We start from the raw sequence: 25,992 nt of genomic DNA, 5'->3' as shown, positions 1-25,992 counted from the left end.
AACAATATTTTATATATTTTATATATTCTATGGTTCAGTGAAGAGATTTGAACTATAACACAGATTAGCCGACTAGCCCTAAGCCATAAATAAATTTTTAAAAAATTTTGGTGTGTTCTTTGGTAACTTATTATTGGTTTTTCTTTCTCTATCGCACAGGCACGTAATTGGCTAATGCAACTCCTTCTTCAACGATTAGAGAGAGATGGCTAGTGTCCAACTGCCCCAACTATCGCCTTTTCTCTCTACAGCGTTCTACACTTTTAAATATACGATTCTTCCTCCATCTCAAGTGACTACTGTATTCTGTCATTCTGTGCTACATTGTGGTTCTGTCATTCTGTCGTTCATTCGTTCACTGACTTCCTACTTCCGAATATGTGTTCAGTGTTCAGGTCATGTCATCAGATTTCAGGTTATATTAAAAGTGATTGTTTAATAATCGAATTTAGTTCCTATCAATTAGTTGAAAACATTATTCAAAATGCCACGAATAATGATAAAAGGTGGTGTTTGGAGAAACACCGAGGTAAGTAACAAAAGTGATTATTTATGCCAATCAGTTTATGTATTCCCCTAATGGAAAAATGCATACAATAACTTTATTAAAGTATTTGTTAATATACTTTGTTTGTAGGATGAGATTCTTAAAGCTGCTGTTATGAAATATGGCAAAAACCAGTGGTCACGTATAGCTTCATTATTACACAGAAAATCAGCAAAGCAATGCAAGGCTCGTTGGTTTGAGTGGTTGGATCCTAGCATCAAAAAAACTGAGTGGTCTCGAGAGGAGGATGAAAAACTTTTACATTTAGCTAAACTTATGCCAACTCAGTGGAGAACTATTGCTCCTATCATAGGAAGAACAGCAGCTCAGTGTTTAGAACGTTACGAATATTTATTGTAAGTGATTATCAGTTGACATTCAGCTGTGGCTATATATACAAATATTTCTTAGGGATCAAGCCCAGAAAAAGGAGGAAGGTGAAGATGCTGTCGATGATCCTCGTAAACTTAAACCAGGAGAAATTGATCCCAACCCAGAAACAAAACCTGCTCGACCTGACCCGAAGGATATGGATGAAGATGGTAAATTTTTTGTACATATAGAATATTTATTCAAAGTTTTTATATCAAATATGTCTGTAGAGTTGGAAATGCTATCTGAAGCTAGGGCCAGGTTAGCTAACACACAAGGCAAAAAGGCAAAACGGAAGGCTCGCGAAAAGCAATTGGAGGAAGCTAGAAGATTGGCAGCACTGCAGAAAAGAAGAGAATTGAGAGCTGCTGGTATTGAAGTGAATTCACGCAGGAAGAAAAAGCGAGGAGTAGATTACAATGCGGAAATACCTTTTGAAAAAAGGCCAGCCATAGGATTCTATGACACTTCCAATGAAGCTTTGGACCCGATGGCCCCAGATTTTTCTAAAATGAGACAACAACATTTAGATGGCGAACTAAGAAGTGAACAGGAGGAGGTATAGTTTTCGTGTCGCTTTGATTTGTGACATTTTGTAAGGAAATCTTAAGATGTATTTATCATTGTTTATTTTCAGAGGGAGCGTAGAAAAGACAAACAAAAGTTGAAACAACGAAAGGAAAACGACATTCCACAAGCCATGTTGCAAAATCTTGAGCCTCCAAAGAAGAGGTCCAAGCTTGTTTTGCCTGAACCACAGATTTCTGATCAGGAAATGCATCAAGTTGTAAAATTGGGAAGGGCTAGTGAAGTAGCAAGGGAAATTGCAGCCGAAAGTGGTGTGGAGACAACAGACACATTATTGAACGATTATACGGTCACACCACAAGCTGCCGCAACTCCTAGAACTCCAGCTCCTCAAACTGATAGGTAAGACATAAGATTTTGTAATATTTTTTTGTTTTGCTATAATCAAGGCATTAAGGACGTTAAGCAGATGACCTACTACCTACATTGTCAGTATTTTCTTAAAAATAAAATATTTTTTAATGACAGATAATTACATTATGACAATCACAACCTTGATTTGCGTTTGCCTAATTCTTGTGGTAGAATTATTTGTCCATATATTCTTTACAATTTCAGGTAAACAGGTTAAACTTTATCATTTAGCAGAATATACAAAAATGTATTATATTTTATTTACTCTGTTCTTTTAACAAAAATTTTTAGTTCTTTTGCTGTACAATGGTGCTTTTATTTTATTTTTTTTCACAATCAGTTTCATTGCTATGGTAAACAAGACTTAATTTTTTTAAGTGGCATAAAGGATAGCTTTTCCTGCTTGTGACCATGTATGTAAATACCTACTTTATTTTATAACGGTTCTACATAGTCAAAGGTGATGAATTTCTTGACCTTGGATTCATCAGTTTCCTTTTTATGTAAAACCCTTTTAGACATGAAAATGTTTGAAAAAATAATAAATAAATTGTATTTAATTTCTGTCTCAAATTGGTTCGATTGTCATCACTTGATTAAATTAAATTAACTACAAGAAATAATGTTTCAATAATCACTATTTTATTATTTTTTTCTATAACACAGGTGAAGAAAAGTTTTGTAAAGGAATTATACACCTTTAAAGGTACCTTATATTTTTTTTCAAAGTACCCTCATTAAACTACATTTCTACCCATTTCCAATTAACTGAAAAACAAAACCATTATTCAAAAGAAATTGGTTAGTTCGAGAATTTTATCAAACTCGTTAATTCGTCAAAATGACATCCATCCATTTTGATCTAACAAATTTGACTAAAATTTATAAACGAACAGAAGCCTTACATAAATAACTATTTTAATATCGCTGTCACATTTTGCTATATACAAATTTTACTTCAGTTCTTTTTCTGTCATCACAATGAAAATTCCAATTCTTTGTATTTTTGTTAATTGTGCCTACTGATGGTAAATATCCAAGATGTTAATGTTGTTTGGAAATATGCACGAATATTAAAATAATGACCAAAAATTATTAATTTATTACACAGGATGATTAAGGTTTAATCTGGATAACTTTAGGAACCGATAGAACAGATTAAAATAATGTTTCATTCATGATATAAACTTATTTCCTAAATCGTACCGTTTCGGAGATAGCGAGGTAGCCCACAGTGATTTGTATAAACTGACATTTGTGAAAATCATCGTTAAAAGTATTATTAAGTTCAAAAGTTATGAGGAAAAAAACGGGAAAAAAAATTCCCACTTTAACGCCCTTTATCTCCAAAATGGTGCGATTTAGGAAATAAGTTTATATCATGAATGAACATTATTTTAACCTGTTCTATCGATTTCTGAAGTTATCCAGATTAAACCTGAATCACCTTGTATACAATTTAAGCGGCTGAGCGCTACATTGTCACGAATTTCATTGAATATCTCAGAAACAAGGCCAAATATCGAAGAAAAAAAAAACAAGAGACGAAAAAGTTTCAAAATTAATGAGTCAAAGGTGGTGTGCAGCTGTTTTATTGAAATTAATTACTCTTTTTAAGTTTTGAAATAATCTAAGAGGGGTAGGTGATTTGAACTTAAGAAGCTTATGTAAGATCATAAGGAGTGTTTGTGTTCTGAATTTCATTTCAATCGGATGAGTGGTTCAAAAGTTATGAGGGAAAAACGGGAAAAAAATCCTTCAACTGAAACATTGCGATTTAGGAAATAAGTTTATATCATGAATGAACATTATTTTCACCTGTTTTATTGATTCCTGAAGTTATCCAAATTAAACCTGAATCACCCTGTATTTTTCTACAAATTTATCTTTAACAAATGTTAGTATTAAAGTGGATGTTCACAAAATTGTGAACATTCACTTTTTGATACACTAAATACACTTTTTGATGATAAAAATTCACATTGTTTATTTCAAAATATTTGCGATTCACGTATCGAATTGAAAATTTTACATTTATAAGAAGCTTTTTAAAATTGAGAGGTAATTCCCTGATACTGAAAATTCCTTCACATAGTAAGTTTGCCTTTTTTATTTTCTCATATAACCCCGTATAATTTTCTCTGTCATGTTCTTCTATTCAAAGAAGCTTTTTTTTAAATATTTTTCAAAAATAAGTAATAGCTTATAAGTCAAGTATTAATAATATTCTTATCCTGTATTCAATCAAAACAGAACATTAAATAAATTTTAAACGTAAATCGTAAAACGTTTACTATTTTCAAAGAAACTAGTCCTTATTTTTCTAGGCATTTAGAGCAGAGAAAACATGTAATTAGTTGTAGCAACAATACACACTTACTTTATTTTTATTTAATTATTTCTATATTTTCCCAAGAATACTTCAAGAGGCCCAAAACGTGATGGCTCTCACCCACGTAGACACCCCACTGAAAGGAGGTTTGAATACCCCTCTCCATAACACCGATTTTAGCGGTGTCTTGCCTCAAGCACAATCTGTCGCCACCCCCAACACCGTTTTAGCGACACCTTTTCGATCGACTAGAAGCGACGGTAGTGCCACTCCGGGCAGTACCGCTGGCTTCATGACTCCGCGTTCCGGCGCGATTGTCCCAGTGGGCACGCAGAATGGTAATGTGACACCTTCGGTAAGGGATAAATTGAATATCAACCCGGAGGATGGTGCTGACGTTGCCGACACGCCAGCCGCACAAAGGATATATCAGAATTCGCTAAAGGAACAGCTAAAGATGTGTCTGAGCAGCTTGCCACAGCCTAAAAACGACTACGAGATTGTTGTCCCGGAACACGCCGACGAGGAAATGCCGGAACAGGCGCAAGAGCAGATGGTAAGTGATAATTAGAAACAGGAACATTTCGGTTGCATTAAAAATTAAATTAATATTGCAGTGTTGCAAAAGAATTATTAAAACTTCGATAGTACTGACAAATTATGGAAAATTTTTTTAAATCATTTTATTCGTACTATGTAAATAGTTTTTACAAACTCTGAGATTCATAACAACATTTCATGCACTGCACGCTTGATAGAAAGGGTCCTGAAAATAAATATTTCCAATTTGACATTCTAATAATTTCCTTGTTAGGTTGAAGACCAGGCAGATGTCGACAAGAGACATGAAGAAGAACTCAAGGCAAAAGCAGCTAAAGAACTAGCCAGTCGATCTCAAGTGATCCAGAGAGCATTACCGAGACCCCTAGACGTTAACATGTCCGTTCTACGACCACCGCACGAAAGCTATTCCCTTACGGATCTCCAAAAAGCCGAGGAACTCATAAAGCGCGAGATGGTCACTATGTTGCACTTCGACAATTTAAAAAACGCGGTTCCCGCTTCGAATAAACGGTCGAATCTCTCGCAAGCCCAACAGTTAGCGTTCCTGGAGCAACACCCCTACGAAAACTTCAAAGGGAAAGACTTAGAAGACGCCAAGACGATGTTGAAGAGAGAAATGGAAGTCGTTAAGATCGGAATGAACCACGGGGAACTGCCTATCGAGGCGTACACTCAAGTATGGGACGAGTGTCTTAGCCAAGTTCTGTTCTTGCCGAATCAGAATAGATATACGAGGGCTAATTTAGCCAGTAAGAAGGATCGTCTCGAATCGGCAGAGAAAAGACTGGAGCAGAATAGGTCGCACATGGCGAAAGAGGCCAAGAGGGCGGCTAAGATGGAGAAGAAGTTGAAAATCCTTACGGGCGGTTATCAGTCGAGAGCTCAGGCGCTCATCAAGCAGTTGCAGGATATTTACGAGAATATAGACCAGGCAAATTTGGAGTTGAATACCTTCAAATTCTTGCAAGAGCAGGAGGAGGCTGCATTGCCCAGAAGAATACAGGTAAAATTGTTTAGTCAAAATCATTTATTATTAATAATAGTAATAAATATTACTTGAAAAAAAAGAGATTAAATTTCATAAAAAAAACATTCGAGTACAAACTATTTAAATGTTTCTGGTTTTTAAGCGTTTCTTCAATTGTTTTCTCTGGATATTTCTTGAGACGAATAAAGGTTTAAATACTTCTAATTTGAGTGGTTTTAAGGTTTTCATGACTTTTCGGGTTGTTATGCTGTGGCCGACATACCAGGTCGCCGCAAGTGACATACCTACAGCACACTTCCTTAGCCATAACAAGTCTGAAATTTAAAGTAGAATGGTTTTTTAGGATGATATGTAGACTTATATTGCACTTTCATAGCTTCAGCTAGGAACCTTTGATTTGCCATTGTTGTTCTCGGGCTAAACTCTATGGGGGCAAACCTGCAATCAGAACCCCTAGGTATGCATTAATATTGATTTCAGCTCTTGTTGGTTCTATGGCGTTGCAAGTTTGTAATTGGTAGGCCACAGCATAGCAATCCAAAAAACTATGGTACCTTAAAGTTACTTCTAACTCACTTCTTGTAGCAAATTTTTGGGAGTTTTTGCAATCTGATAGATAGGTTAAATATTTGTGATATAGTATACATGTATTCCCTTGAAAGATTGTGTAGAAAATTGCAGAATTTTTTAAAATTTCTTTGCAACGATTCAGGAAAAGAGTATCGAGGAGTGGTCTGCAGATGTTTTTGTATATTTTGGTGGCAGCAACATCCAAGAATTTTGCCCTATTATAATTTTTCTTTTAACTAATTTGACATATTTGAAATATATTCCAAGATATTTTTGATGTTTTGGAAGTCTTATTTGTTGATTTCTTAATAGGCCAACCAATACAGATTTTTTGGCACACTTAACACAGAAAATTTCATGTATTACCTTTTGAAAAATACTTGTAGGAATTTTTCGTGAGTTCCCGTTTGATCAACGGTGATAAGAAATCAGTTACCGATGCATTTTTGAGTAATAGCGGGAATAGGGGAATACAAGAATAAGCTACTCTTATGACGTTAGTATCTATAAAACGGAAACTGATTTTCTTACCGGTGTCTAGTGGTGAGTTACTAGCGGTTATTGCGATATAACGAAAGTAAGGTTAATGTAAAGATACATACCCAAACCGCACAAAAGAGAAAATGAAAATTGAATCGAAAAACGACGAAAACGTTCAAATTACTTTGAATTATTCGGGAGATGTACAGTCCTTACAGATCTGCAAACAGCTAATATTTTGTTGAATGGATTAATCAAACATGCAATATCATTTTCTGTTACTGTTTCAACAGTTTATGAAATATTTCTTCATACGAAATAACTGGAAAAATACATGTTCTTGGTATGGTATCTATCCAACCAAATGTGATGGTCTATTACTTGGCGGATATGTTCGCTAAATATATAAAATTTTCGGCAATATTGCTGCCTTACAAAATTGTTCCCAATTTCCACGGAGAACAAATAACCAGTTACCGTCTCATTTTCGCGAAGTTCGCTTTGAGAGCAAATAAGAGTAAAAATTTTTGTTCAGTGACAAACTGCTAAGATTCTGATGGTCATGAACGGGAACTCGCGAAAAATTCCTATTAGTAAATGAAAACCCAAGTGATGTTCCCAGCAGTCGTGAACAATTTTTTGAAACAATAAAAACAGCAAAAAAATTACATTTTTTTGTTTTTTATAATATCTCGAAAAATAATGATGGAATTGTCTTACTCTCAATAAGACTTTTGTAGAGAATAAAAAAACCTATAAAATGGTTTTTTATGTGATTCGATCGGTAAAAATCCGGGATATATAAATTGGAGATTTTGTCGTCTACTTTCAGATGCCATTTTCAGAATTTAAATTGGACCATTTTTGGTAAATCGCCACACTGTGCAAAAAAATACCCTAATTTGTTTATAATGCAATTGTGCAAAAACTATGCGTCGGACAGAAACCATCTTGCGCACGATTAAACTACATATTATTATGTCATTTTCCGCAAAATTGTTTTTCCAATTTCAAATTTGACGGAGATTCTCTGTAAAAAATGAACCGATCGGGTCGCACAAAAAACTATTTTTAAGTTTTTTTATTCTCTACAAAAGTCCTGTTGAGAGTAAGACGATTCCATATTTATTTCTTGAGATATTATAAAAAATCAAAAAAAAAATAATTTTGCAGTTTGTATTGTTTAAAAAAAATTGTTCCCGTCTTTGCTGGGGAAATCACTTGGGTCTTCATTTACTAAGTATTTTTCCAAAGGAAATACATAAAATTTGTTGTAATATTTAAGTGTAAAAGCCTCTTTTTTCGCTCTATTGGTTAGCCTATAAGGAAATGGTTTGAGAAACTTTCAACATTTTGCGATTGAATGTAATAAATGGGGATTTAGATGAATTGCATTGCAATCTGGATTTGTTTAACCACAATTGAAAGTAATCACTTCACATTGTATAATAGTTTTCATTTCATGTGTGTTATTTATGGTCAAATTTTGTTACAGTTTCATTTTATTTTGAATTAATTTGAACCCGAATTGATGGAGGGAAATTTTTTGTGTAGTTTGTCTTTAGTAACTTTTTTAGAAATTTTCCCAATGTAAGATAGAATTTTATTGGTCGATAATTATTTAGCTTTGTATGATGCAAGTTGAGTTTTAAGTCAATTATGGTTTGATCTATTTTCTATTCATTGAGGGATATTGTATGTTGCAGACAAAATTTGAAAATTTTAATTATGTGAAGATTAGAAATGAGACTAAATTTTTGTTTGTTTGATGCAAGAAAATAATCTTCCTCAATTTATTCCAAGCTGTTAACAAAATTTCCATGAAAATAATTTTGATACCGAATTAAAATTGAGAATGGTAAAGGTTTTCCAATTTTTTTGCAAATATGTTGGTCTTTTCTTAATCTTTGTACAGGGTGTACAGAAGTGAATAGCAATACCATACTGCAAAGGTAGCTTCCTATGGTGAAAATAAACCGATTTAGATCAAGAACCGTAGTACAATTTTTCTTCCTTAAAATGCTATGGGCCTCCAAAAAAATGTACATTATTTATTATTAATTTTTAAATGATAATTCTATCATTTTTAAAGAAATTTTAGTGAAATTCTATATTGGAGTTGCGGTAGATTTTTATCTGTAACGTACAGATGTATTAAGTAAAAAATAAGTTTATATTCATATTCAGTTACCCCAAAAACTGCCATGTGGCAGTGATATGTATCACCTTAAAAAAATTGGAATAAATAAATTATCTTTGAAGGCCCGTAACTTTTTAAGGAAGAAAAATTGTACCGAGGTGACTAGATCTAATTGTTTATTTTTATTTTCATTCGTTTTCGCACATCCTGTATATTATTTTTAGTTATATCTGATGTCCTGTAAATAGATCTGTTTTTGAACAGCTTTTTGGCTCATTGATAAAAATTATGTTGTCTACTGATTTCATCACAATTTCCAACGTTTAATACTGGTTTTTTTTAGTCGCTGACCGAAGACGTGACGAGACAGATGGAAAGAGAAAAGGCATTGCAAAAAAAATATGCTTACCTACAGAATGAAATAAAAGATCTTCAGGAGCAATATAAATTGATACAACAGGAAATGATCGTGGCTCAGGCCGAACAGAATGATGCTAACTTTGAAGAAGTATCATCTACGACTAATGGAGAAGAATCTATCATTGAAGAAAATAATACTAGTCCGATTGAAAACGAATAGTATTAATTGTTGAGTAAGATTTCTTGAGGTAGTTTATACAATATTTAAATTATTAATACACTGTACGTAAAAAAATAAATATTCACATAACCGTAAATAAAGATATTGTAAATAACGTTATATATTTAATTGTACCATTTATTCAACTGAGAAAGTTAAATAGTGCTGTTCTCATTCAATGTCCGCCACATTCTCCAAATCTGAATCCCTTTTATTAATTAGTCATGGTGAGCTTCGTGTGTGGCATCAACTACTGATGATTTTTATGCCACTCCATCAAATAAACATTATACATTTATGTGCAAAATATTCAATAAAATTATGAAGTTTAAAAGAGGGAATGTTAGTATCAAATTAAAAGTTAAATAAGTATAAAGGGGGTAAGAAGTTTGACTGCCATAACTTCAACATGAGATAGAGTAATCATAAATGAACAAAAAAGTATATTATAGGGGCGTAAGATTAACAGTTTTCAAAATACAGCGAGTATTAATATTGGGGAGTTTAATCACATGACAATAGCGCTACACAGCTGATGCACACCAAGTGTCCATACGGCAGACTTGTCCTATGGAAAAAATGTAAACAACTGTTTATTGTGAAACAATTTCAAGACAATTGTTTTCCAGTTTTGAAATAAATAAATAAAATGTATCGATTTTGTAGTACGAAGATAGTGTTGTGCTTAAATTTTAGCTTGAATTTTAGTAACTTAATCAAATTATGAATTAAAAAAATATGTAATTAAAGTTCCCAAAGATTCACGTCGTCATTTAGGGACTCCAAATACCAAAAACCACAATTCAGTAATTTTTAAATGCTCAAGTACAAAACAAACGACAACATACGCTCAAAATGTCCACCACCAAATGTTAACGGACGCACAATACCTTCGAATCCAATTTTCGCGCATTGGCTGGAAAACACCTCAAAGAAATAGCGGTACGCAAAAAACACTCCGACACGGTCCAATTCCAGATACCCACACCAATTGAATTGCGTATTGTTGGAGAGCTTAGTACCTGGTGTTAACAGCCGCGCCAATGTTATGGTATTAAGGATTTGAAATGAAAATCAGTTTACAAATCTAATTTTAGAAAACTTTAAATTTAGAAACAGTCTAAGCAGTGGTGGCTCGTCAGGCGTGGGGGAACGAGTGACACGGATATTGAAGCATATTGTCATCGCCCATCGCCTGCCTTTAATTTAAACAGTTTATACCAAACACGTCGCCCAGTGCACAATTATTATGGTTCTTAGTTAATATTTGTTTTGTATAATAATTGTAGAAATGTTTCCTATGTATGATCCAGTATGTCTTTTACTGGAAGCGCCATTTTCCAGATGGAAAATTGGGGACAAAAAAGATTTTTTTAAATTGCGAAAGACCTCTGTACCTTATTCTCTCGATATGGAAAAAAAGGGAAGTCACAAGACAATGTGTACGTTCGGAAGTTTCAGAATGAAGGGTATTCGGAGTATAAGTGGTTGTGTGGAAGTTATTTAAAAAAACCTTTCTGTATGCCGTGTTTAATTATTGTCTGTGTAAAGTCGGGCGCGTGGAATAAGGAGGGATTTAACAATTTTGGGAACGTCACGTGGGGCTGTCATAACCCAAAGCTTCTTTGGAACATACATGTACTGTGTGCGCTAATGTTCGCAGAAGTCCACAAGCTGAACTAATATTTCTATTTTTAAAAAATCTAAATGAAAATCCTTCTCACGAACATCAGTTTTTCGGTAATATTACAAATGCAACTAAAAATTTCCAGATTCATTTAAAGCCATTTGACCTTGAAATTTTGAAAATTCTCGCCAGCGGCACTTTATTTTGCTTTTTAGTCAATCAATAAATATTCTTCGTCTATTCTCAATGTCACGAACCGCCAATGGTCTATAGACCACCATTTTTTGTGGAGGTACAGCTTTATTTTGATATTATTATAGGATTTATTTTAGAAAAAGAAGAATGCATATTACCTCATCTTTAGGTCATTTTGTAATGCTAAAAAACAAAGTGTAAAAAATATTTTTTGAAATTCTTAATATTTATTATACGTATATTTATTATATATTTATTTATTAGACAAGGAGGCTCTCGGAAAAGTACCTTAGGGGGTTCCCCGCCAAAAAGCGTAGCACTTATCAGATTGCACATGTCATAAAACCTCTGTGTACCAAATTTAGTGATTCTCGTACAACAGACTTCTCAGATATAAAAAAAAGATTCTTTTTAAGGGAGGATTTCAGGGGCCACTTGGCAAAAATAAAAAATATGGGTCTCCTAAATTTGTCTTAAGGGAACAGAGATACAATTAGATGGAGGAAAATGAGTCGATTTTGAGGAATTTTTTAAACTACGAAATATTCATTCTACATTCATCGGACTGTAGGTGTTCTTTAACACGATATTCAAATATATAAAAAAAAAACATTTTTTTGAATTCATTCATAATCAAAATGGCAGAGCTGTGGTAGAGAATCACAATAAAATAGCAGCACGACTTCCAAAACGGTGCACAGCCTAGCTCCCCTTGAAATTTGCATCAAAATACAAAAAATTTTTTATTTAAAACGTGTAGTTTCTGTGACGTTGAGAAAAATGGAAAAAATGCAAATTTAAAAAAACGGCACACATTTAAAGACAAAAATCGAATTTTCATGCGAAATGTTTGTACAATTTGTATAAAAAAAATATATTTTATTTAAATTTACCAAAATCAATTTCTGTCATATAGAAGGTAATAATGTTATCAACCTACTAAGGGGGAACTCAATCGGTTCTATAGTTTTTGTGTAATCGTGTACACCAGTTTCGAGAAAAAACGCGTTTAAAGTTGTGACACGTGAAAGAAAGGGTAACTATAAACTGTAAACAAACTTGGGCGGTTGTTTCCCGAAAACGGTTAATTGTTCTACAAACATCTGGTATACTTGCCCCTGTGTATTCTTGCTTCTGTCTGTGGTGTGCGCTTTTGTTTCTACCTGTGGTGTGTGGTCCGAACCTGAACGGACATGCACAACGTTTACAGGCTGTAACTTTCAAACATTCAGAATATATTCCTCATATAGTTCTATCGTTTAATATAAAAAAAATTTATTTTCTGATTGCTCTAATCGTATATGTCCCCTTAAGAATCGTGACCAAATTTTGTTGAATTAATTTCAGGACACCCAATATAATGTAGTACTTAAAATTTGAGAGAAATAATAAAATAAAAATCATTTTCTCAAATATTAAGTATTAAATCCTGTAATAAATAACAAGAATTCCAAAAATTAAAAATCAAATTATACTCTATTAATAATAATCATTCGTCATTATTTTTTAAGCAAAAAATTTTGCTTTGTGGATTCAAAAATTGACTTGAAGATGGGGCGCATATTGTAGACAGTGAAACAATTTTATATTACTGACCACACAATATTTGACTTTGTAAAATCACATTTTAGAACGTTATTTTTTTAAACATACTTTTTTTTGTTACACTCTGAAGTAATATTATAGTGGTTTGATGTGATGCAGATGATAACGGGATATTAAATAATTATTAAATCCTAATTTATTATTATAAATTACCATACAATAAAATTTTTCCCAATTACACAAAAATTATAGAATAAATAGATCTTACATTTGACTAGTTGCCGTAGTCATTTTGAAGCACACAATATAATTAAAGAAATTGTAAAAAAGTATGAAAATTACAAATACGAAGAATACAATTAAAATATGTGAAAAATCATAAAGCTATCACAGAATATACTCAGTCATCTCGCCCCAAGACACTCCAGATTTCAGTTTCACTGGAAACGGTACAGACAGCTGTACACAATTTTCCATGTTCTTCTTAATAATTTTCCCAACTTTCTTAACGTACTTTGTTGGTACTTCATACATCAGTTCGTCGTGTAAATGTAGCACCAATTTGGGTTTGTTTTTTGTTTTACTAAACACTTCTTGTAATTCCTGTTCTATCTTAACCATAGCCTTTTTGGCAATATCTGCGGCAGAGCCTTGGACAGTGGTATTTACCGCCTGACGTTCGGCTTGTGCTATAACAATTTTACAAATACAATATGTTGACAGTTAGAGCGGACAAAAGGAAAAACATTTGTGTTATTCATAAAAGAAATGTTTGATTAAAAACTGATTGCGACTATTTCTGATATAAGGTACAAATGTTAAGTGTGCCTGTACAGAGTGTTGACAAGACAGGCAAAAATCTTAAAATTGTGCAATAGTAAACTGAGAAAAGTGAAATAGACTAGGCGGTATCTGTTTTGGTTTGGGTGAATCGTATATCCATGGAGATTTTTGGCTTTTTGGCTTTTAAACATCACTAGAAAAAAAAATTTCTGTGCATAAAAAAAAAACGTGGGCTTAACTTTTGGCGGCACAAAATGTTAAAAAAATTCGAAAAATGTCATATTTTTCTTCCTATTTAATTATGTATCTTTTCAAGAGTTGATTTTAGGCGGATGGAAGAGGAAAAAATTTTTGTAATTAAATTTTACAAATTATGACTACGTTACAAATCGAATGAATCATGATTATTATTGTAAAAATTGTCAAAAATGGGGTTAAAAATCATTACTTTTTAAGGAATTTTTTTGGGGTCTTTAAATTGGGTAAGTATATTACCTTCATACTTGACTCAAGAAAACTTCATGTTATGTAGAATCATCACTTCAAATTTCATCAAAATCGGTTCGATAGATTTTACATAATAATTTTGCAATCCAGATTTTGAAAAAAAATTTTGCAAATTTTCAAAATTTTGCGCAGTAAAAACCAAGGCCCTTAGATACTTGAAAATTTTATCGCGTGTAGAAGGGCTCTCAAGTTTTCAAGCGCTTTTTGAAAAATTTGAATCCGTCAATTAGGAGAGTTCTGGTGCTTGTTTAAACATTGGTCGAATTTTTGTACTATAATTTTGTATTTTTGTAATATAATTAGTTAATTTCTCATTTGCTTATATTTTAAACAGTAAATAATATTCTACATAACATGAACTTTTCTTGAGACAAGTACGAAGGTCCTATATACCCAACTTAAAGACCCCAAAAAAAATCCCTAAAAAGTAATGTTTTTCAATCCCATTTTTGGCGATTTTTTTGATTTTTACAATAATAATGATGATTTATTCGATTTGTAACTAGTTATATTTTGTAAAATTTAATTACAAACATATTTTTCCATTCAATTTTCGCCTAAAATCAACTCTTGAAAAGATACATAATGGAATAGGAAGAAAAATATGACATTTTTAGAATTTTTTTAACATATTGTGCCGCCAAAAGTTAAACCCACGTTTTTTTTTATGCGCATAGAAAAATTTTCATTTCTAGTGATATTTTAAAGCCAAAAATCACGGTGGAAATACGATTCACCCAAATATGGACTTTTTGAAACAGATACCGTCTGGACTAAAATATATTCTAACAATTACAATTTTTTATATCTCTTGAACGAATAGAGGATACAGTTTTTGCTACTGCATTCATTTTACCTAACGGTTTATTTATTTTTCTTTTTTTATTTCAGGACCAAGTAGGCAGTTTCAACAACAATCTGAAATTTCGACGTAATTTTTTATTTTTCCTCAGTACCGGCTTATTTGTGTTGATAAATATTAGGGTCATCACTCTTACACATCACTTTCAGATTTTTTTGTTTCCTGAAGACCCTATAGTGAAAACCTTATTTTAAAAACAAGTAAAATTTTTATCCAAGCTTAACTTTTTCTGTATAAGGAAACATAAAAACTAGAGATGGGCAATGGGAAATTTTCCGTCCCGGAAAGTTTCCAAAACAGAAATTTTCCGGGAAGAAATAATCGAAGCTTGAGAAATTTTCCCTGGAAAGTTTCTGAAAAAATTTCCGTCGGAAAATTTCCGGGAATATTTCTAACAATTTGTAAACTTGGAGCCAATTCTACTTCTAACTTCTATGAACATACACAAAAAATCGTTGGTTAATTTCGGATTTTCGGTTAATTTGGAATACCAGAAGACCATATTATCCAAATAAGTTAGAAAACACTTACACTTACTTATTTTAATCTTTGTTAAGTCTACAATCTACATAATAGAGAGCAATACAAGACTCATAAATTGCCTCCTTTTCAAATTTAATATGAATTTTGATAGTTATACCAAAGTACAATTACATTTTAAAACTAGTATAATTATTTAATGTATTTACTATTTGTTTGTTAAAAAATAAAGATAAATATTGTATACTGTATAGTGTTTACGCACTGTAACCCTCAGCATGTAATTTTTTCTAACGGATGATTAATACATAATTTATATTTTTCCAATATTTATACCAATATAAATAAAAATGTATATAAGTATTTGGTCTTTTTGGAAAGCTGATGGTATGTAGAACACAATACCAAATCCAAAAAAATTTTTTTGAAATTTTCGGAAAATTTCCGGAATTTTCAATGGAAACTTTCCAGGAATTTTCATAGTTTGGGAATTTTCCCATCTCTAATAAAAACATTTTGCCGTTACTCACTCTAATCACGGACATATGGTGGTACACAGGGTTTTTCACATAATCCATTCATTAAGTTTTTAAACTTCCAGTTACAATAAAAATTTTAAATTTCGATTGATATTTGCATTCGTTAGTTAAGTAAAAAATCTCCCCAAATATTTCCTTCGAAGTTGTGCATGTATTTTATTGTTGTTAGTTTAAGTTAAAATTTCGGATATAAAAATACATTTTTGGAAATTCAAATTTTCTTCCTAAATTTCAAATCTAACTTGGTAATCCATAATCAAGGATTAACGGACGCAAATTAACGGACGTTCCTCTTTTATAAATAATCACGATTATCTCCGAAACCGTTGAATATAAGTATAGGAAACCTATATCAATCGACGCAGAATTTAATTCTACATATTCCTGATTAATGAAATTGTTGGTGTTCCATTTAAAAAAAAAAGTTTTCAACCTTTGAAGATTACTGTAATGGCTGCAAAATTTTGAGGACCCTGTGCATAGTTAGGTCAAATGTGGCACATTTTCTGTGAATACATAACATCTACTAATAATGCAAATAAGACATTTCCAGCTATACACATGTTAGAGATATTTAATATTAATCGTTGCACGTCAAAATTTAAAAAAAATTTTAAATATCTCGAAAACTATCGATTTTCAAGGCATGGGTGCGGTAATTTTCGGAGAAACCGGAAGTACCGCACACTTGAAAATATTTCACTTAAAAAGAATAAATTGAAGCCAGATAGCTGTATAAATTTCAAATTTTGATTGTAACTGGAACTTTAAAAACTTTTAGTGAACAGGTTACCTGAAAAACCTGTATAAGGTGCAATTTTTAGTAGAGGGTCAGTTTTTTTGATGTGATAATAAATATCTTTCAAAAATTTCAGTAAGTTTCCAATAAAAACTATCGGTTATTCTTTTAAAGCACCGTGTTTAGTTTGTGAATTTCATTATCAATAATTTCCGACATTAACCTAACCTAGTTTAGGTAAACAACATATCAATCCATTTGATGTGATACAACGGGTCTTTAAGCAGGCAAAAAACAAACAGCCAACATTAATTCATGAAAACGAGAATAGCCAAATACACTTTTCAGCAGCAGGATGTGAAAAATTACGAAACAAAAGCAAAAAAATAATAATTTAGTTTTGAGGACAGAATTTGAGCAAAAACAAACTTGTGACATGTGTTTCTAAAGGTCAAAAGTAGTCTCCATATAAATATGATCCTCATTCAAAGTTACAGCATGTATAGTAAATATCTTAACTAATTAGTGAAAGATAATACCTCGTTTGGTGGTATTTGCTTCATTTATATGTGGCAAATATCGTCTCCTCCCTGAAATGGTTTCTATATAACCCTTATCTCGACAACTATCAATGGTCTCTTTAATAAACTTTTTAATTCCTGGATACGTGTTCCTGAAGCTATCCATAAACAAAATTGCCTCGCTCTCATCAATTTCTAACTGTTCTGCGAGTGTTTTACTTCCCATACCATAAATAATTCCATAACATATGTGTTTAGTATTTTGTCTCATCGTGTCGTTAACCTGAAAAAATAACATAAAATCGCAAAATACAGCCATTAATTTTAAATTTATACCTCATCTTCTTCCACTTTGTTCCACTTGGCGGCGATAGACCTAAACACATCCCCTGGTTTTATAAGAATGTTTCTTAGCAGTTCATCTCTGGACAAGTGAGCTAAAATTCTCAGCTCCAATTGGCAGTAATCAGCGGAAATCAAGCAATGATTTTCAGGAACTCGGAAAGCACTTCGGCAGCTTATTTTAATTTTCTCTTTAGTTACTGGATTGATTACTTCAAAGTCTTTGGCGATGTTCTGTAAATTCGGTTCGTGCATAGTTATACGTCCCGTAGCAGTGTGATTGATATAGCAGCCTCGGATGCGTCCATCCGCAGTTATTCGTATCAGTGGATAAATCATTTTCGTTAAGGTACAGTTTATTTTGCGCCACTGCAGAACTAGATCGGAAATTGGGTGTTCGTTTTGTTCTAAGACCTGTTTTCTTGTGCTTACTTTTCTTCCTCTGAACATACCTAAAGGTATTTCAAACAAATATGATATTTCATCATAAAGACAATGAAACTACTACATGAGGTGGTTCGATTTTTCTTCATCAAACTTTAGATATAGGTATTTTATAAATTTGAGAATAAATAAAAAAAATCTTATATTCCATTATGACAAAAAAAAATGGGAACATATTGAGAACTTCTGGAGTAGAGAGGGAATGACACGTTATATTCTCACATGACAGTAGTAAGTATTAGATGTTGCCACATCTGGACTGGCAGGGGTTATAACTAATCAATCTTTATCTTTGAACGAGTATACAAAAATGATTCTGATACATAAGATCTGCGGTAATAACATTTTGTCTACATTTACGATAAACCAAAAGCATATCCACCATTTCGTGATTACTGTAATTGTGCACTATTGAAATAAGACACTAACTATTAACAAAAGTAACACTACTACAATTTTTACTCATTAGGCTAATACCAAAACACAACAGATTATTAGATGTGAAGGAACTACCAATGTTAACTCAAGTTATAGATTTACTGTTATTAGTTGTTGTATTAGGTAATAACAGGATAATCAATTTAAGTGGACTTCACTGTATACTTAAAACAAGTCAGCAGTACTCAAAAAGTGGTGTGTATTAAAAAATATTTCTTTCTACCATTTCCAGGCAGATTTTATTTGATGTGACATATATTCTTTTCACATTATCCTCATTACCAACGTTACAGAGGAATAGGTATGATTCAATAGAGATAACTCAATTTTTTTTTAATTACAGTTGAACTCGCTTATAATGAGCAGGGGATATAACGAGCACTTGGTTATAACGAGCAAATTGAAATGTCCCTTCCGAATTCCCTATGTAAGACGTGTATTTTTGTTCGGCTATAACGAACTCGTATATAACGAGGGTTTGGCTATTACGAGCTTTGATTTTGGTCCCGCGCAATAGTGATCTCGGCTATAACGAGTTATCGTAGAACCAGTTTTTACGCACATGACATCAAATGAACGCAAAAACTTGTTATGACTAGTAGAAAAAACAACATATCCGATTTTGACGTGTTTGACATAGTTCAGTACGACATGGTAGACGAAAGTCTCGAAGTGGCTGAATTCCCAAATGAAATTCAAACCACACAATTAGCGATTAACCCATCAATAGATGAAGAAAGTGATGAAGAAGAAACGGGAAGCGATGAGGTTACAGTTCCTTCGACACATGAAGCCATCTCTGCGTTAAAAACCATAGTATCATACGTCGAATTCAAATATCCGGAAAACGAGCAGTTCTTAAATGCCGCTGATTGGTTGCAAAGAAATATCAGTCAGGAGATATTAAGCAAAAGAGTGGTGCAGAAAAATATTACAGAATTTTTTCGTTAATAATAAATGCTATGTAATGTAACTTCCCTACAGTTATACGTATCTATGTTATGTAGATAAATAATATTATATGTTTGAAAATAAAAATACAAGTGCAATGCAGCTATGTCCAATATGTGTCCAATAATTTTCAGCATAGTTGGCGACGGCGACGTCTATAACGAGCACTCGCGTATAACGAGCAAATTTTGCGTTCCCGTGAATGCTCGCTATAACCGAGTTTTACTGTATTTATTAAGGAATGTTTAGTTTAATAATAGACAGTTTTAGTCTGTAACGGTCAGTTTTATGAGAAAAACTCAAGAACTATCTTATTGTACACTGAGCTTAAATTTTGAAAAAATTATTTTTAATTTTGTGAACGGCATATAATTTATTTTTTTTTTTTCCATTCGGCGCTCTATTTTTCAGTGACACAATTTTAAAGATGAAAATATATTTGAAAGATACGGTTTTATTGTAAAAAAAAATCACTAATATCTAAAAAATACATCATTATGCATTTGGAAAACATTTTTTTAAAGATAAAAGAATATTGTGTATACATCATTATTTTTTCCTAAAGTCTGACAAAAAAAATCAACTCACCCTCTACTATAATGATAAAAATATAAGATAAGGTACCTATAACTTTTGCAACATCTGCCGATGATACGAAATTAAAATGTCTTCCCGCCAATGAGAAGGCCTTTTTCTCAATCATACCCATTTGATGTTTCAAAGATTCTACCAATTTCTGAAGCAAATCTTTGCATACACTTATTCCGTTTATTTCCATTTTTGCCAAACATAACATAGTATCCATTTCGACCTCTGAAAAAAAGTTTTCTAATACATTAACCTTGATCAGGAAATGAACAAAGTCCTTACCATACATATTTAGGCAATTCGTATCTTTGAAAATTGTTTTAAGTGAAATTATTAAGTGCCAATTCACAATTGCCTCTACAGAGGCACGAACTTTGGATTCTATTGAACTGTACAAGTCTAAAGCGACACTCCCAACTCCCTTACAGCCTCCTGCTAGTTGTGACAGTTTGACCGCTTCAGGGCAATATTTAACTGTCTAAAAAGATAAAAACAAAGAAAACAGACAACTAAATTTTTTAAATATAAATTACCATGGCCTGTAAATTCTTTTCCTTTCCCTCTGGTTCCAAAACCCAGTCAGCTATTTTGGGATCTTCCATTTTACCCTTAAAATTTATCCCGAAACAGTGGTGGAGCAGCTTGATTTGTTCTTTCGAGTCGAATATCCCAACACACACGTTCTTATTCGACAAAGAGGTTTTAAATGTTTTTATGATTTTTTTGTTATAATTGTCATCCGACAGGGCAAGATAAAAAACGTTGGACCCATCCCATGTTACAGCGAACCCGTCTACTTTCCTATAGTTGCAACAAAATTTGTTTTCTTTTGGGCACTCATTTTTAATTCCCTCAGGATTGACAATGTTCATCCCTATAACGGGTCGTTTTTCTGCTACTTTGCTGCAGGCTAGAGAAAGAGAGAAACGCTCTTTCTGTTTCAGTTCTTTGGCGAATAACTCCAACAACGACTCATGGGCGCAGACGTTAATGATATCAAATTTACTGAAATCTGCTGCAGAATCTTCTGTTAATTTATTCCTAATGTAAGAGGAATTTAGTTGTTCCTGAGACAAGCTCTCATGTTTTTCTTTCGGTGGTGGCGGTTTTCCAATTTTTGACTTCGAAATCTTTTTCTTCTTAGAAGGAGTTGTGAAACATTGGTCAACACCGCCATTTTTTCTTTTTCTTAAAGACACTGGTGTCTCTTCTTCTATAGAACACGTAAGAATGTCATCTGATATGTTTGAAACATTGGATGGATTAGTATTGAAAGAAACCGAAAAAGCATTATCGAGATAATCACCAGTGTCGGATAAATTACTAATGTTATGGTTATTTAATTCTTTCACTCCACTGTCTTTCGATGATTCTTTATCGCTTTCACTTAATTGTAAGTTAAAACTGTCATTAAAAAGGCTCTGGTCTGACTGGCATTGATTAGAAACATTATGGTTGCTTCGTGAACTGATAACAGAAGAATCCGATATATTCAATTCAACAGGAGGAGACATCAGTAAGTGAGAAACTTCATTTTTTGAAGAACTTTGTTGTGGAACTTTGAAAGAATTATGATTAGAAAGTGCTGTTGCAGTTGACTGTTTGCTCTCTATAAGGTTTTCTTCAATCTTGGTCAAATTTATATCTAAAAAGCTAGCAGTACACCAGCTTTCTTCTTTTTTATCAGTTCCTGCATCTCCATAAGTTTTTTTTGTTGAGTCACATGAAGAAGTAGTACCAGTTGTCTTTGTACCAAATTTTCTTTCCTCAGTATTTTCGTCATCTTCAATTTTAGTGACACTTTTTTCAGATATATCACTTGAGACATTGTATATGTCTGCCAAAGAGGTTTCAGAGTTATTATTTTTGATACATAATTCAGCACTGTTCAAGCTACTCGGCAATAAGCTATTTTCTTTTGAAAGTAACTGAGAAATGGGCGTTTTATCTTCATTAATAGGTACACTGTTTTCTCCTGAATTCATTGGAACTAACTAAAAATAATTAAGCATTATTCAAAGAATTATTCCTTTAAAATAAAAACTCACTTCTTGAAGCAATATATCTTTATCACTACTGTTTTCTTCACTTTCTTCTGAACACCTTGAATCATTTTCATCTACTCTTTTTCCCCATTTTGCTTCAGCTAAACCTATTTCTAGTTTAAGGTATTGCCTAGCACTTGAAACTAACAATTCAGCTGCTTCCATTTCAGTTAATCCCTCCTTGCCAGTGATCCAGACATTTCTGAACTTATTCCTCTGTTTTTTGTCGAATTCTGATTCCCCGTCACGTCCTTTTTCAGTTTGGAAAGGAACCACTTTATGGAGAATATTCTCAATAGTTGCAGGGTCAGAATTTGCAACTTGTATAACAGTTTCCATACCGGCGTTGTACAGAATCCTGGCCATTTTGCCGTTGAGAACGGGTAATCGCATCAAATCCAACAAATCTCGACTTACGCCAAATTGCAGACGATCTTGGAATTGCGATATTAATATTTCCACACTGCTCCATCCTAGTTGACGGCTGAAAGACGTTACCATTCCAGCAAAAGATGAAGCGGACTGTTGAAGAGATTGAAGCATGCCTCTGTTACAATTATATTTAGCACACACTTCACTCAATGGTTTTTCATTTACTAAGTCTTGCAAAGCCAAAGCTATAAAAAATCTCTTATGTACCATCAACTTGTGAAAGAGTTTGTTAGTATTTGTCTGCGTTTTTCCTCTAGTAGCATTTACAATGTACGATTCTTGGACCCCCACTAATTCCCCTACTTTTTTCATCGTTCTTGGCAATCTTTCCCATAATTCTAAGTAAAACATCCAGTCAATGTTTCCCCATGAGTTGCAGGCGCTGTATGGAGTTACGAGATATATCAAATGTAGCTCGGTTTCTAATACAAAACACTGACGTGCCTTTTCTAATTCCGTAAATAATGCTAGACCCTCATCTGGTGCCATGGACGAAGACAAACATGCTTTGCCTAGAAGAACTTGCGCATTTTATATCTTCATTTGTAATTTATAATTATTATAGGGGCCAAAAGTTGACATCAATTTTTTTTTACTTTAATTAAGAATGAAAAAACTGGAATGGATAACATATTATATAAAATATATATTTGAAAGAGAATACAATAGCAATAAATGCATTAATTGGGCTTATTTTCCAGTTCAATTTGCTTAAGGACTTATTGCTAATGGTTTCCTTACCTAAAGATGTCGCTACATATTTCTCCTTTCCATCTTCTTGCTTCTGCAGTCGAATGAATTCATACTTCCTCAAAAATGAAACAGCTTCTTCTATAGGATTACTTAAGTCTTCTGAATCTTCATCTTCTACTGCCAGTAAAGTGCACTGAGTGAACAAAGCGACATCTTCTGGAGAAGATGCAACTCCACTTGCAATTACTTCTAAAATAGCTCTTTTAAGTTTGCCTGCTCCTTCAAGACAACTCTCGACTGGCTTTAAATGAGCCGACATTAACTCCTTCGCAATTTTATAGTCGTTTTTCTGACAGATAAGTAAGCTTTCACCTACAGAGTCTTTACCCATCCTCCCTGCCCTGCCAATCATTTGACGGTAAGTGAGGGTATCCAAAGGTTTCCCATGGAAATTAGGGGTTCTAATTATAACTCTACGAGCAGGCAGGTTAACACCAGAAGATAAAGTTGATGTCGCAACTAGTACCCTTAGGACTCCATTTCTAAAAGCACTTTCTATAATATCTCTTTCATCCATAGTCAATCCAGCATGATGGAAGGCTACTCCGAAAGACACAGTTTTCCGAAGAATTGCATCTAAACCCACAGGGCAGTACTTGAGCTGTTCCAAGAGTTCTATAATTAAATTTGTGTTTAACTGTGAATGCAGAAGGTCTCCCCATTTAGATTTGGAACTTCCGATTTTGAAGAAAGCTGTAGCAATTTGCTGTGACAAGTTCTCACACCAGTTTTTAGTTGGACAAAATATGAGAACTGAGCAGGAATCTCTGATTGTTTCTAAGCACAGCTGTAATATATTATCAGTATCTGTACCCAATTCGGGTAAAGGTGACAGTTTTCGTACTAGCTTTAATTTGTTGTCATATATTTCGCCACACACATGTGCTTGTTCATGCAGAGGTATCGGACGAAAATTTGTAGTGTAAAGTTCAGCGTCTAGCCACTTAGAGAGATGGTTTAAATTTGGGAGTGTAGCGGACATACCAATGATTTGAATATTAATACTTTTATCTTTTCTCGAAATGTATCTAAGCTTAGTCAAAAGTAATTCTAATAAATATCCTCGACTTGGGTCTCCCAATAAATGAACCTCATCAACAAGTATAGCCCCGATACAAGATAAATTACCTTCTTCTAACAGTCTGTTTATTAAACTATTTGCTTTTTCGATTGTACAAATTGCAATTTGCACAGAGTTAAAACCACCCGGAGGGTTATATGACCCCATGAAACCTTCTACTCTCACTCCACTAGTTCCTAATATATCTTGAAAGTAGTACATTTTTTCTCTAACTATGGAAACAAATGGCAAAATAAAAATTACCTTTTTTTGATATTCCAAAACTGTTTTTATAGCCAATATTTCAGCTATTAATGTTTTCCCTGCCGAAGTAGGTGCAGAATAAACCAAATTTGCACGATCATTTAAGACACTTATATTGCTCAGACACTCCACTTGCCATGGAAACATTTCTGTTACCTTCTTTGATTTGTACTTTTCAAGGACGGCTTCTGGTAGGCCCCAAGAAGACAATTTACATTGATCGGAATTAAAAACTTGAGATTCTCTATGATTAACGTGCAAACTATTGGGGATAGTATTATTCAGTTCACTTTCTCTATTTTGTGCAGTTAAAAATTTGTTTTCAACTTTTATAATGTTATTTTTACTAGACTGTTGATTAATATTAACCAATTCTACATCACTTTTCGATTTAATGGTATCTTGACAAAACTTTTTCAAAGTTATATTTTTACATTTATTTCTAAATGGATCTATATTTTGAACATTCTCACTATTTTGGCAATGTTCATAACTATGAGGATGTTTATTCTCATGTTTTGTTGTAGATAACATTAAACATTTAGGTAGTATGGATTCTTGGAATTTTTTTGTTTCATCATTGTGTACTTTATTCAAAATATGTTTATTATCCTTTAAAATATGTTCTGCTTTTTCTTCCTCATTTTTTTTATTGTTCTTTGACTCAAGGGTTTGAGACTCAGTAAGAAATACAGAATCATCGAAAGAGATATTTGTTCCTAACACATCTTGTAGTTCTTGTAGCTCAGATATAGGGCTCTTCTGTAAATTTTCATTTTGATTTACAGACTTATTTTCTTTTCTAGTTCTCAGAAATGTTTGTTCTCTAAAAAGGGCTTCCGTTTGTGTAAAAGCAAAATTATCTAACGTATCATTCATAAGCAAATCATCATTCATTATAAAATTTAACGCGTATGTATATCACAGTTATGCTTCACAAAATAATTAAATAGTTAAATACGATAAACATTATAAATAATATACTATGTATGACAATTAAACTGAGGTTAGAAATTCAAAATAAAAATAAAAACAAAACGAATTCAATGTTCGTCTTCTTCTTCAAGGTTTTGTCTTTTTACATCGGTTACTTTCCTTTGATGTCAGGGTTACACTTTAGACTGTACACTCCACGGTCGAAATTATAGAGAGTGATTCATCGCTAGCTTTTGGACTAGTAAGGGGGATGAAGCTTGTCGGGAACGAAACTCCATTGGCATGTCTGCGTAAAAGGCAACAAGATATAGAAAATAATGAAAAAAGATAATAAAACATAACATCTACGGTTTGCTATAACAGGCACTTTGGTCCATTTTAATTATTACAGCATTTTAAAACGTCCCAATTGTGTTTTTTTAATTT

The 25,992-nt window shown here is 32.9% G+C and overlaps 2 protein-coding genes across 2 annotated transcripts; one reads left to right on the top strand and one right to left on the bottom strand.

The window, feature by feature from the left end:
* The first annotated feature begins 392 nt into the window (after nt 1-392).
* LOC108909195 (cell division cycle 5-like protein) lies at nt 393-9,611 on the top strand. Its single transcript, XM_018713443.1, has 8 exons — nt 393-529; nt 638-903; nt 959-1,089; nt 1,150-1,478; nt 1,557-1,849; nt 4,278-4,749; nt 5,008-5,760; nt 9,279-9,611. The coding sequence occupies exons 1-8, from the start codon at nt 485-487 to the stop codon at nt 9,513-9,515; spliced, it is 2,526 nt and encodes an 841-aa protein (XP_018568959.1). The 5' UTR covers nt 393-484; the 3' UTR covers nt 9,516-9,611.
* A 3,507-nt stretch (nt 9,612-13,118) lies between these two features.
* Nucleotides 13,119-25,135, bottom strand: LOC108909190 (DNA polymerase theta). The gene is made up of 8 exons (XM_018713436.2): nt 23,295-25,135; nt 22,125-23,065; nt 20,610-22,070; nt 20,359-20,554; nt 20,113-20,301; nt 17,650-18,107; nt 17,332-17,596; nt 13,119-13,571 (listed from the first exon to the last, which is right to left on the bottom strand). Exons 1-8 carry the CDS (start codon nt 24,775-24,777, stop codon nt 13,270-13,272), a joined length of 5,295 nt encoding a protein of 1,764 aa, XP_018568952.2. The 5' UTR covers nt 24,778-25,135; the 3' UTR covers nt 13,119-13,269.
* Between the last annotated feature and the right edge of the window lie 857 nt (nt 25,136-25,992).

This window comes from Anoplophora glabripennis, unplaced genomic scaffold (assembly GCF_000390285.2).
Source record: "Anoplophora glabripennis isolate ALB-LARVAE unplaced genomic scaffold, Agla_2.0 scaffold305, whole genome shotgun sequence".
NCBI classification, from domain to species: domain Eukaryota; kingdom Metazoa; phylum Arthropoda; class Insecta; order Coleoptera; family Cerambycidae; genus Anoplophora; species Anoplophora glabripennis.
The sequence above is the reverse complement of the archived record's forward strand: the minus strand, read 5'-3'. Positions and strand labels throughout refer to the sequence as shown.

What these genes read in the sequence shown, in the direction of transcription:
- LOC108909195 (XM_018713443.1), top strand. Translation starts at nt 485, where the DNA reads ATGCCACGAATAATGATAAAAGGTGGTGTTTGGAGAAACACCGAG. An exon ending in GAAGGATATGGATGAAGATG is followed by an intron (nt 1,090 to 1,149) that starts GTAAATTTTTTG and finishes ATATGTCTGTAG; the next exon opens with AGTTGGAAATGCTATCTGAA. An exon ending in CATTGCCCAGAAGAATACAG is followed by an intron (nt 5,761 to 9,278) that starts GTAAAATTGTTT and finishes GGTTTTTTTTAG; the next exon opens with TCGCTGACCGAAGACGTGAC.
- LOC108909190 (XM_018713436.2), bottom strand. Translation starts at nt 24,777, where the DNA reads ATGTTTCCATGGCAAGTGGAGTGTCTGAGCAATATAAGTGTCTTAAAT. An exon ending in AAAAGAATTTACAGGCCATG is followed by an intron (nt 20,555 to 20,609) that starts GTAATTTATATT and finishes TTATCTTTTTAG; the next exon opens with ACAGTTAAATATTGCCCTGA. An exon ending in AGCAAATACCACCAAACGAG is followed by an intron (nt 13,572 to 17,331) that starts GTATTATCTTTC and finishes AAATTGTTATAG; the next exon opens with CACAAGCCGAACGTCAGGCG.